Consider the following 12,768-nt stretch of genomic DNA (forward strand, 5'->3'; position numbering starts at 1 on the left):
TCACTACATCTCGGTTCTGATTGGCAGGTTATATCTTTTGGAAAAAGTTATTTGTAAAAAAATTAATAGTCTCCCAAATGGTGGAAACCCATTGCTAGAGACATTTAAAAGTAGACTGGACACAGTGAGAAAATAGATTGTGGAGAGAAGGATGGTTCTAAGTGTCCAGTAGGTCTTATCCATCTCTAATCACTATGACCCATAGCTTCATGTCTGCCACAGCTTTTGGTTGGCTCACTTGGAGCTCTGTGGCAGACATGAGGACATGGGTCATAGCAAATAGAGATGGAGAAGACCTTCTGGACATCATCCTTCTGTCCACTAAGAAACTGTTCCCTACAATCTATTCTCTCACTGTGTTCAGTCTACTTTTAAATGTCTCTGCTAAAGGGTTTCCACCATTTGGGAGACTATTGATTGACCTAAAAAGATGTTTGTCAGGAATCTTTCCTTTTTCTTAATTTAATTCCATTACTACTAGCTATCATATTTTGCATCATGCCAAACAATTCCCCCCTATTTAATCACACCTTTCACATTTTTGCTGACAATTGTTTCACTTTGTATAGCTTAGCTAAACAGTGACTATGTTTAAGCCCCAATCCTGCAGCTGGATTCACATGAACTATTGTGTCCATATGAAGCCCTACGAAGGTCAATGCTGTTCCATACAGGTACAGGAATTAGTCATGAAAATCCAGTGAGAGCATCAGGACCTTAGTTATTTTAATCTTTCCTCATAAATCATTCCCTCTAACCCTTCCATGTTTGTTACTATTCTTCCAATTCCTCCACTTTTGACTTCACATCCGAGACGATAATGCTTAGAAAGGACCACGCCTGTGATACTTCATTGATATTAGCCATATGACCTCTGTATGGCATATGAAATGGTTGTTTCTATTTACCCTGGAAGAGTTGAGATTCAGAGGTGGGCGTGTGTAGTGAAAGAACATTAATACCATAATCTTTCACCTCTGAATTACAACCTTTCTTCGAGGGTAAATAGAAACAACCATTTTATATGCCAGGACAAGTATATTCACTCTAACTGAATCTCTGCAGGATAACCTCTTTTCCCTTAGAGGCTGGAGAATTAGGCTGAGAAAAATAACTTCAGAATAAAGTAGGAGTAGCAGTTTCATGCGATTTTGTAATTATTTTCTATTGCATCTGCCTATAATATAAATGATGTCTATATAACAATACATCAAAGAATCTCTGCAAAGTTTTCTCTGTACTGGACACTATGGAAATACCTAGACAAATTAGATTTAGATTGTTTCCATTGATCTTTCACATCCATCTCAAGATATCCATAAGCCACATCAGTCTTATGAAAACATCCTTTCCACCCAATCTTAAAAACAAATTCCATGTGCATGCCTTAGGTTACCGATCTATTGTGAGTGCTAGATTCAACAGCTCTGTTAAATTTAACAGACTGGAATTAATTAAAATTTCCACTTCTGAAATGATTTTTTCTGGTATGTCCATATTTTGGTGGCTTTTTTAAGCAATAAAACATCTGCTTGATCTTAAGAAAATTAAACTAAAATGGCTTTCTTGTGCTAAGTATGACTGTAAGATGCTGTTTAGTGGCCAACTATTTCTGAAACAGTGGACCATGTATGTCAAATCTGCTCCAGATGTTTTACCATTTTAAAGCTGGACAGAGAGCATTTTAACTGAATGCCAGTCGTGTTTTTACTTTCTCCTACTGCCAAAGGCAATTTCAAAACCCTAGAACTCTGTGTTAAACAGAGGAAGATCTTTGTTTGAATTCTGTGTGGGGCATCCTATTCCTTTATAATCCTCACGACTATATTTGAATGGCGCTGTTTTGTTTCATTTTTCCTCAACTTGAATTTTTTGAAAGTGGCTAACTTAAAGCATTGCTTTCAGTTTGAGCATCCTTCAGACAATATTCTATTTCTTTAATTGCTAAAGGTGTTTCCCCTCATGTTTTTCAGGTGGGCCTGAGACCAACATCAAACATGTCTGAACATCCTTTGTCCCCTTTTTCTCTTTGTACACCTGCGTGTTGTGCACTTAAAGTAAACAAATATCTTTTCTCTAATCTCAGGTGTTATAGTAACTGTAAGAGCTATTTGCAATAATAGGTAATTTTCAACCCAATTTTCAGTGGAAATGTGATCATCAAGTTGACTGTGTCCCTTTAATCAGGTTGGAATGCAAGGATTAATGTAATATTTACTGGTCACTTGTGGAATATTGCTTAGTAACCTCATAGAAACTAAAGTATGTGTTTTGAGTGTCAATGGGTTCCAAAAAACAGGTTTGATGCCTGATCTTGCAACCTTTACTCATTACAAACATAGGTTCCAGAGGCCTTCAGTGCATTACTCATTAAAGGAAGGACTATTCATAAGAACAAGGGTTCCAAAATCTTGTGGTTCATTCATAATTCTGCTGATGACACCTTGTATATAATTAATGATCAGTTACAAATAACACTAACCTATCTCTTTTCCCCCTTAGCAGATACAAGGAACAATCTTCCCAGCTCCAAATTTCAATCCAGTTATAGATGCCCAGATGCTTGGGGGAGCCCTACAGGGAATAGGTGTGTATCCTGACTGACAATTCCAAGCCATCTCTTCTTTCAGCCCATCCTTGGAAACACCTTTAGAACAAGAGCAATTGTAGAAACAGGCATCAAGAATGGAAAGAGATAAGCAATGATTTTTTAAATTGTTTTTTAACTAAAAATCATATATCACTGACATTAAAAGAAACTGTGCAATTGCACTGGAAGGAATTAGAAGATGTTCAGGGTAGACACAAGCCTATGACAATTTATTCAAAGCTTTTGGGGTTTTTGTACTAACCTGCCTTTTCCTAAAGGTTATCTTTTATTTCACCAGCACTCTTGAGACAAAAGAAAAGTCTCTTAATTATGACATCTAAAGTTAGCTATTCTCAAAGGATATTGGCTTTTAAAATATCAATCATTGATGAAAAAAACCAGACAAGATTACCTTATTGATTCCTCTTGAGGAATTGCTAATCTATGGACTGAAAGCAAAAACCAGACAAAAATGCAGTTCACCAAAGCATTTTTTTCTCTTCAGGTTTTTGTTTTGGGTTTTGTTGATATTTCTGGGGGTCAGAATACTGAATCTTTGACTGAGACATTTTCCTAATCAGGATAGCTGTCTGCATGGGAAACTTTCAAATTCACCCTGCTAGGCTTTTTACAAGTATTAAAACTATGGCTGTCAAACAATTAAAAAACTAATCACGATTAATTGAGAGATTAAAAAAATCACAATTAATTGCAGTTTTAATTGTACTGTTAATAATAGACTATCATTTATTTAAATATTTTGGATGTTTTCTATGTTTTCAAATATATTGATTTCAACTAAAACACAGAATACAAAGTGTACAGTGCTCACTTTATATTTTTATTACTAATATTTGCACTGTAAAATAGATAAAAGAAATTGTATTTTTCAATTCGTCTCATACAAGCACTGTAGTACAATTTCTTTATTGCTGTGATGGGGTCCAGACTCACCACCACAGCGCTTCCTGCTGTTCATTCTGAGAATTAGCTCAGTTCATGTGGAGCGCCCTCTGCCGGTGCTGTCCCGTCTGTCTCTTGCCCTAGATTGGCGTCTCGACCCGCGTTGCTCTCAGCTTGCGGCATCCTCTTCAGGACACTGCTCTCCGGCAGTGCCCACTGCTCTGGTCCCACCCCCTTCCTGGGGTTTGGTGTTATCAGCAGTCCTTCTCTTCGCCCCAGCCACAATGGCCAACAACACCCCCAAAGGCTAACCCCTTTTGGCAGGGGTCTGGTGCAGTCCATGATGGCCACTCCTAATGGCCAGGTGGAAGTGCAAGGGGGAAGGGAGGGACCCAGGCCCGCCCTCTACTCTGGTTTCCGACCCAGGACCCTTTGGCGGCAGCCTTCCTGCCTGCCCTCCTTCTCTCCCTTTGTCAGTCTCTCTCCCTGGGCCGTTTCCCCTTCAGCCCCTTTACACTGGCTAGGTCCTTTTTAATTTGTTTTGCATTAATAGCTTGAGTTAACTGTGATTAAATGACAGCCCTACTTAAAACACCAAATCTGGCATTCTGTCCAGCCATTCTCTTCAGTGGAGCGTATGTGCCTCCATTTAGCTATGTATACTTTGTCCCAGGAAATACCAAAAAGGAGTATTATTAAGTACAATCTGCCTCTTCTTTTTGATTGATTACGCTGTTACATGTTAAGGTTTCTCATATTTTACTATTTTTAAAGCAAGAACGTTTAATGAGTCATATTTTCACTGGGATTAAAATAGACAATATTCTGTCCATCACCTATTAAATACAAATTGCAATAACACATTTTAATATACTTTAAACTTAATCATGTAAAAACATGGGAACAAACTTCTGTTTTCATGCATGACTGCTTATCTACAAAATTAAAGCAATTTGACTTCAATGAAGCTATGTCCATTTACTCCCCACAGCCTTTGCCCTGAGAGCTGGCAGTCTGTTGCCCCAGCCTAGCTAACAATTATGCATGTAAGTAAAATTACTCACATTTGTAGTCCCACTGAGCACAATGGGAGTGTTCACATGAGTAATGTTACTTACGGAGATAAACAATTGCTGTGTTGAGCACTAACTTCAAGGATGGACAAACCATTTTTCATTATAAACAAACCTCCTGAAGTAACTGTTCTCTGAAAAGTAAAAATAATATACTGGATTTGAAACTGCACACTTCTTGAATCTGAGGCTACATCATTGAATGGAATGGGACCTTTGCTATTGACTTCAGTGTGCATGTGATCGGACTCCAGATGAGAAATAAAATGGCATCCATGTCATTCATGAGAGCCAACAGCCTGCCACGTGGTGAGGAAATGGTGCTCTGCCAATTAAACAAGACTTAATTTACTGTATTACAGACGGATGACATTCTATTCAGAATTTGTAGTTATACTGTAGAATGTTTTATTACCCTGATCAGCACTTGGCAACATAATACAGGCCATAGTTCTTGCAGCTAATATCAAATTTGTCAAAATAGAACCTATGAGTTAAAATTCATACAATAAAATCTGCATAATCCCAAAAAATCAAGAATTCATTCAGAATAATGCTAAAGAACCTTAAAGACTATCCTCCTCTAACACCATGCTACCCATCACTAAAGTTTCCATTCCAAAACTTCTGTGGGTTACCTGTAACTTTCACTTAAACACTTTGTTATTTGACATTTGAGAAGCTAGTTATTAATCAACCATTTTTCCAAGTCAGATGCAACATGACGATTAAAACAATTTCATTAATGGACTTGCTGATATAGAAAATCGTCATGTCAGTTACATAAAGTAGTATTTATGGAAGGGTTATATAAAGCTGGTAATTGATTAATGAAAACACTGAATGATAATGTTACTAATATGGATTTAATGTTACTAACGTGAAACTACATTTGGCAAACTAATCTCATTTGCCCATTTTTAATGCTCTGAAATTTTATTGAAGAAACAACCACTAGTTCATGTAAGTGCACAGAAGATGATCAGCAGTCTGATCATGTGTAACAAAAGTAAGGTACATAGTAGCGGAGACTCATATTTCATCCCTCGCAGATTCAGTGAAAGTGTTAAAAATAGATTTCAGAGTAACAGCCGTGTTAGTCTGTATTTTCAAAAAGAAAAGGAGTACTTGTGGCACCTTAGAGACTAACCAATTTATTTGAGCATAAGTTTTCGTGAGCTACAGCTCACTTCAGCGGATGCATACTGTGGAAAGTACAGAAGATCTTTTTATACACACAAACCATGAAAAAATGGGTGTTTACCACTACAAAAGGTTTTCTCTCCCCCCACCCCACTCTCCTGCTAGTAATAGCTTATCTAAAGTGATCACTCTCCTTACAATGTGTATGATAATCAAGGTGGGCCATCTCCAGCACAAATCCAGGGTTTAACAAGAACGTCTGGGGGGGGGGGTAGGAAAAAACAAGGGGAAATAGGTTACCTTGCATAATGACTTAGCGACTCCCAGTCTCTATTCAAGCCTAAGTTAATTGGCAAACACCTACAAGATCTCTATCAAGCATTCTTACAACTACAATACCCATCTGCGGAAGTGAAGAAACAGATTGATAGAGCCAGAAGAGTTCCCAGAAGTCACCTACTACAGGACAGACCTAACAAAGAAAGTAACAGAACGCCACTAGCCGTCACCTTCAGCCCCCAACTAAAACCCCTCCAACGCATTATTAAGGATCTACAACCTACCCTGAAGGATGACCCAACACTCTCACAAATCTTGGGAGACAGGCCAGTCCTTGCCTACAGACAGCCCCTCAACCTGAAGCAAATATTCACCAGCAACCACATACCACACAACAGAACCACTAACCCAGGAACCTATCTTTGCAACAAAGCCCATTGCCGACTGTGCCCACATATCTATTCAGGGGACACCATCACAGGGCCTAATAACATCAGCCACACTACCAGAGGCTCGTTCACCTGCACATCCACCAATGTGATATATGCCATCATGTGCCAGCAATGCCCTTCTGCCATGTACATTGGTCAAACTGGACAGTCTCTATGTAAAAGAATAAATGGACACAAATCAGATGTCAAGAATTATAACATTCATAAACCAGTCGGAGAACACTTCAATCTCTCTGGTCACGCGATTATAGACATGAAAGATGCGATATTACAACAGAAAAACTTCAAAACCAGACTCCAGCGAGAGACTGTTGAATTGGAATTAATTTGCAAATTGGATACAATTAACTTAGGCTTGAATAGAGACTGGGAATGGTTGATTCATTATGCAAGGTAATCTATTTCCCCTTGTTTTTTCCTACCCCCCCCCCCAGACATTCTTGTTAAACCCTGGATTTGTGCTGGAAATGGCCCACCTTGATTATCATACACATTGTAAGGAGAGTGATCACTTTAGATAAGCTATTACCAGCAGGAGAGTGGGGTGGGGGGAGGTATTTTTTCATGCTTTGTGTGTATAAAAAGATCTTCTACACTTTCCACAGTATGCATCCGCTGAAGTGAGCTGTAGCTCACGAAAGCTTATGCTCAAATAAATTGGTTAGTCTCGAAGGTGTCACAAGTATTCCTTTTCTTTTTAAAAATAGATGGAAATAAAAACTTACTAGACATCTAGCCACCTTTATCCATTTGTGTTTCTAAATGAATGGTACGATCTCCCTAAAATAGTCTGCAAATAGCATTGGTAGATATTGAGTTTTCAATTACATTTTTCATCAGATTCCATTTTCAACTAAAGATATCCTGAAATATTTTAAGTTTTCATTTAAGTTGGTCATAGTTTTTGATGAGCTACAGGCTGGATGGATTTTTTTCATGAATTTCAAGAAATGAAAAATTTAGGATTTTTTTTTAAGTAAAATCTTTTGGTGAAAAAATCATGTAACTTTTTTAAATCAGCTCTTTGTAAAGCTATCACTGTTCCTTCCAGTCCCCCATTGACTTGTTTCTAGTGTCATGCCCACAGAACCTGTCAACTGACCATACCTTAGTCAAGGACCACTGGGAGACTCACAGTTATTGAAAATAACCTTGTGATTGGGAACCATTACTTTAAGTACAGCCTATCATACACATTTTCATATCGCTGTTACCCAAGTTTTCTCTTCTACTTCCATCTCATTTGTTACATTCACTTTTATCTTAAATTAGATTGTAAAGTCTTCAGGGCAGGGACCATGTTTTATGTGTATGTACAGCATATAGAACACTAGGACACAATCCTGATTGGGCCTTCTGGTTGCTACCACAGTGCAGATATTAAATAAAAATAATTGAAAAGCAGTCTGATCTGCTGCATCCCTAACATTTAGCAGGTACAGTACATGTCACAGTTCAGGGTAACTGCACCTATATTCCCCCATCATCCAGCAAGGACATCCACTCTTGGTTCCTCTGCTGTCATCACTCTTGGATGGATACATGCACCTCTCCCTTCTGACTGGGGTATTTCTGGGCTGAAAAGTTCCCTGCCTCTACTGTACTATCCCCCAGGAAGCCAGGCTACCTAAATGGCCAGCCTCTTCACTTTATTTGCTCTTCAAAGACTAATAACACTGTAATTGCTAGTAGTTAGAAGTTACCTCATTTTTTTCTAAGCAAACCCTTTTATTCTTAAGGTGAAAGCATTACGGAGAAAACATTAAAGCTAAGAGCTTATATGAATACTAATAAGCCTATCAGAGATCACCCCCCTCTAATTAGTTCTTCAAACCCTCCAGACAGGGTTTTCCTCTGGTGAGCAGCTTTCACTTAGAACTAGCTCCCCATGAGTTAGATTCCCTCCTTTAGATAATTTGGACCTTTGAAGAGACCATGAATAGGTAATCTGCCAGACAATAGGCTTATCTTTAAGGCACAGTTTAAAAAAAATGGCTCCTAAGGTGAATAATTTGCGTTCCGCTCTTCCCAAGTATTTCCTGGGAACCCCACTCAACCAAAAGTTCAGTCTTGTCTGGTCAATTGTTTTAAGAGTCCTTTGAAGCACATAACACTTCATAGTATTTATGTTAGTCCTGCCTCCCCTTTAAAAAGTTACATGCCATCCCGCAATAATACATAAACATTTGCATGTTTAATACAATGGCCTAAGAGACTTTAACTTAAGGTTTGTCCTAGATATTGTCATGTCTGTTACACAAAAATCTGACAAAGATCACAGAATCACATTCTGTGAGTACCATTTGTAACCTATTCGTCATGCAAAGGTTTTATTAAGCAGTTGTTTGTTCTCCTGCAACAGCCTTTTAAATTACATTGACTCAAGTGCAGTTTAGCTTGTAAAGACCTTTACATAACTTGTATTTTGATTGGCTGGTTCTTTTAATTCTTCTTTTCAGGGTGTTGCTGCTTTTTGATATAAAGATAAGGATGGCTGGCCCATCAATATAAGAGTATTAAAACCTCAGCTTTGTGCAAGTCACTGCCACCTTCCTTGGAATTCTACCCCTTTTGTATCTCTGAAGCACCACTCTTTTATAACCTGTTGAATCATCCACTCTTCCAGTAAGAGATGACATGATTTTGTCCTTGGAATATCATTAAAAAGCCAAGTCATATCAAATCATCAAGAGTTCTCTTTTGAGAGATAAAAGCAAAATAAGTGAATTAATTGTGAATTATTTTTTACCTTCTTTTGAGTTTTAGCAGTCATACTGACTGCATATTAATGAAAATATTGCTCAAAGTGACTGAAGAGTAACCGAGAAACATTGGGCAAGAGCTACATATGTCCCCAGTTCTCCCATTTTTCTCTTATATAATTCCATTGGCTGCCCTGGAATTATTCCTGATACATCCTGGCCCCATAAATTAGATTTTCCACATGTGGGGAGTCCTCAGCTGGTGAGGAATTTGTGTATGATATTCCTTTCCCAGCCTGGCCAGGAGGATGCCTGGCTGGATGGTTACTGTAATCCACCAATCCCTAGCTGGCACAGCACTCCTGTGCAGGGAAGCCTTTACTAGCCAGTGGAATTTAAGACATCAGTTCAGCAAAGTATTGAAACATGTGCTTACCATTAGGCATATGGGTAGTCCTAGTGAAGTTAACAGGACACAATGTCTGAAAATTAAACATCTAATAGGTGTTTTTCTTAATAGGGCCTTAAGTTGGCTCAGAAGAATTCTGGGACTGGGATCAGTGTAGCACCAGCCTCATGATCAGGGAGTTGCAAATGACTCTTTTCTGTTATGCCTAGCAGATTCTGGGTGCAGCAGAGAAGTCGGTCGATACACAAAAGTGCGCCACTATTGTATTCATAAGCTTTTCAAATGGATTTTCTATTCATTTTCCAAGGCTTCTCTTTCATTGCTGTGTCAGACTCATTTCAGTGCTCAGTTAAAAGTTGTGAGGCTTGACCAAGCATCATCAGCATTGAAAACATCACATTCCATAAATTGATGCAATTAAAATTCTAAGACTAAGTCTACAATGCAAATCAGGAGAAACATTTTGCTCCATAGCAAATAATCTGTGATTTTTGTTGCAATGGTTCTGAAATGTAGCCTCTCTGAAATGACCTTCAGTAATTCCCAAACTATTTATGCTCCCACTCAGTGTCTGACCCCACACCACAGACAAGATTATTAATAGTAAAGGTTTGGTTTAATAACTGCTGCTTAAAACAATAATTTTTCCCATGTAAAAAGAAGAAACAAGAACATAGTATTGTGTTTCTTTTTACACAGGAAAAAACATTTTTTCATGTTTTCAGCAGCAACACTTCCTGCAGGTCTTATATAAATATAAGAAACAACAGATGAATTTGGCCTATCTCCACTAAAATCAATTGAGCTCCACCAGGAAAGAATTTGTCTGGGAATGTCATTAAAAAACCAAGTCATATCAAATCATCAGGAGTTCTCTTTTGGGAGGTAAAAGCAAAATAAGTGAATTAATTGTGAATTATTTTCTATCTTCTTTTGAGTTTTAGCAGTCATACACTGATTGCATAAATTTAGCAGGTAGCTCTAATCACCAGTTACAAACTAATGATCATAGATAACCTTCTTCCACAAAGTAACCCTTGGTCCTAATGCATCATTCAGAAACCAGTATTAATAAATAATCCTTCAACATTTTATTTTACACCATCTAACTGAGCACCTTATTCAGCAATTTTACAACCAATGGTCCCTCTGTGAATGGCCATTCCATTACTGGAAATCAGTAACTTGAAAATGACAATTTAATGAGCATTGTCACATCCAAACTCAACTTTCCAGTCCTAGCTATAAATTCTACCTGAATGCCTAGTTCTTATTTGATGAAAGCTTTAATCCAATTTTACTGATGTTTTCAAGTCCATTCCCCTTGAGCGTATGGTAATGCATCTGATGATAATACAGATTTCTTGACTATTTGTCAGTAGTACACCAGCAAGTGAAAGGTACATAAGCATGATAAATATTATTGATGTTTGTATATACCAATCTGATATTAATCTGAGTTTTTTCTGCAAGAAATGTGGTTAATGCATTTGAACAAAACATGGTATCTTACACTCACCAAACAATGATAAATATAAGTAAAAGTTTAATTTAAGCATTTGGTCTTGTTTCCTTTCCAGGTTGTGAAAAGGACATGGTGATTGATATTCTAACACAGCGTTGCAATGCACAAAGACTTATGATTGCAGAGGCTTACAGGGAAATGTATGGCAGGGTATGATGACATCGTTTTGCATATGTCCACATTTATAACTCTCCTGTACTTATTGCTGTTGGCCTTTTCATCAGGTCATTTTCTGGAACCCAATCTCTGGCATGAAGCTGTATCGCCACCTGATTGACAGACAACTACTTTATATGACTATCAATACCTCTGCAGGTTTTAGACTGTCATTTATCATTTATGTGACAGTGGAAGTTAAACATCTGTTTAGACATAAAGAACTAAGAAGGAAACGAGGTAGTGAGTGAACTGTGGGAGAAGAAACTTTCCATGTTCCTCTACTGATCTTACATACATTCTTTAGAAATACCTCTATCTTCCCCTCACCCCAGTTTCTCAAATATAGTTTGTTCTCCTGACTACAATGTGTGACTTTGGGCATTTTACTTAAATTCTCTGTGCCACTGAGTACCCACTGGTACATAGGAAATAAGTTATCTGATAGAGATATGGTGATATGTAAATAATATTTGTAAGGTGCTTCAAAACTTGTATGAGATCAGATCTGCTCACATCCAGAAGTGATGTGGTACAATTTTTGTGATAATACACCATCACCAATTTTATACTGAAATACACACACACACAAACACAAACACACATATGCTTTTAAAATATGAGAAGACAGAAGCTTAGGTAGCTTTTGTCTTCTGATCAGATTCTATTTTTTAAATATTCTATTTAAATTTATTAAAAGCACCTACCATGAACATTAGCATCTCTTATACATGTCAGAGGAGGCAATATTGCCTAGTGGCTAGAGCGGTGACCTGGATTCTATGCCCAGCCCTATAACTGATCTGCTGGGTGCCTTTGGGCAAGCCATGTTGTCAGTCTGTGCCTCAGTTTCCCCATCTGTAAAATTGGGATAATGATACTGACTTTCTTTGTGAAGTGCATTGAACTCTACAGATGCAAAGGGCAATGCAAGAGTCAGATTTTCTTATTATATACAAAAAATACACAACTAATGAAAAATCCTGTGATTAAACTGACCAGATTTTCCTCAGTCATAATAAAAATTAGGCCAATAGCTTGAGTTAAATCCAATTTCCCTGAACTCTGGATCACCCAGTCCCCCTCAATCTACCAGCTCACCACAACCCTGAGAAAAGAGATTCTCCTTGAGAAGTGTCTTGATACTTATAGTGGAGCTTCTCAGCTGGGAGGGTGTTCTCCATAAACAGACCTTAACTATTGAACTTATTCCCTCCCTGATCCAAAATTGCCCAAGTTTGTTGATTTCTATATAGGCTGCAAAGCCCACCTGTTTTCTGAGATAATGAAGGGATGGAGGGTCAGAAGGAGAGCTGGTATTTATGGGTAGAGGGGAGAACTGTTTGAACTTCATGTTCATGTTTAGTTGGTTATTTTCTGGTTTGCAGGGAGTGGGCTGATGATTTTGTCTGGATTATTATGTCCTTAAACAAAGGTAAAGAAAGATTTTTGTGTTATAAATCAAAATGAATAAACTACAACTAAGCCATAGCTCATCTCACCTTCCAACTTCTGTTGTTCTACTTCCATTTAATT

General features: G+C 37.9%; 1 protein-coding gene across 2 annotated transcripts in view; it reads left to right on the plus strand.

The window, feature by feature from the left end:
* The window catches only part of ANXA10 (annexin A10), a 50,992-nt gene that overhangs the window by 14,072 nt on the left and 24,152 nt on the right, over nt 1–12,768 (plus strand). The window contains exons 2-3 of one of the 2 annotated variants that reach the window (XM_074950059.1): nt 2,503–2,587; nt 11,132–11,226. In XM_074950059.1, coding sequence (XP_074806160.1) covers nt 2,503–2,587; nt 11,132–11,226 — 180 coding nt within the window. The remainder of the gene's footprint in view (nt 1–2,502; nt 2,588–11,131; nt 11,227–12,768) is intronic. The other variant, XM_074950060.1, reaches the window with a different exon arrangement.

Source organism: Natator depressus, chromosome 4, assembly GCF_965152275.1.
Source record: "Natator depressus isolate rNatDep1 chromosome 4, rNatDep2.hap1, whole genome shotgun sequence".
NCBI lineage: Eukaryota > Metazoa > Chordata > Testudines > Cheloniidae > Natator > Natator depressus.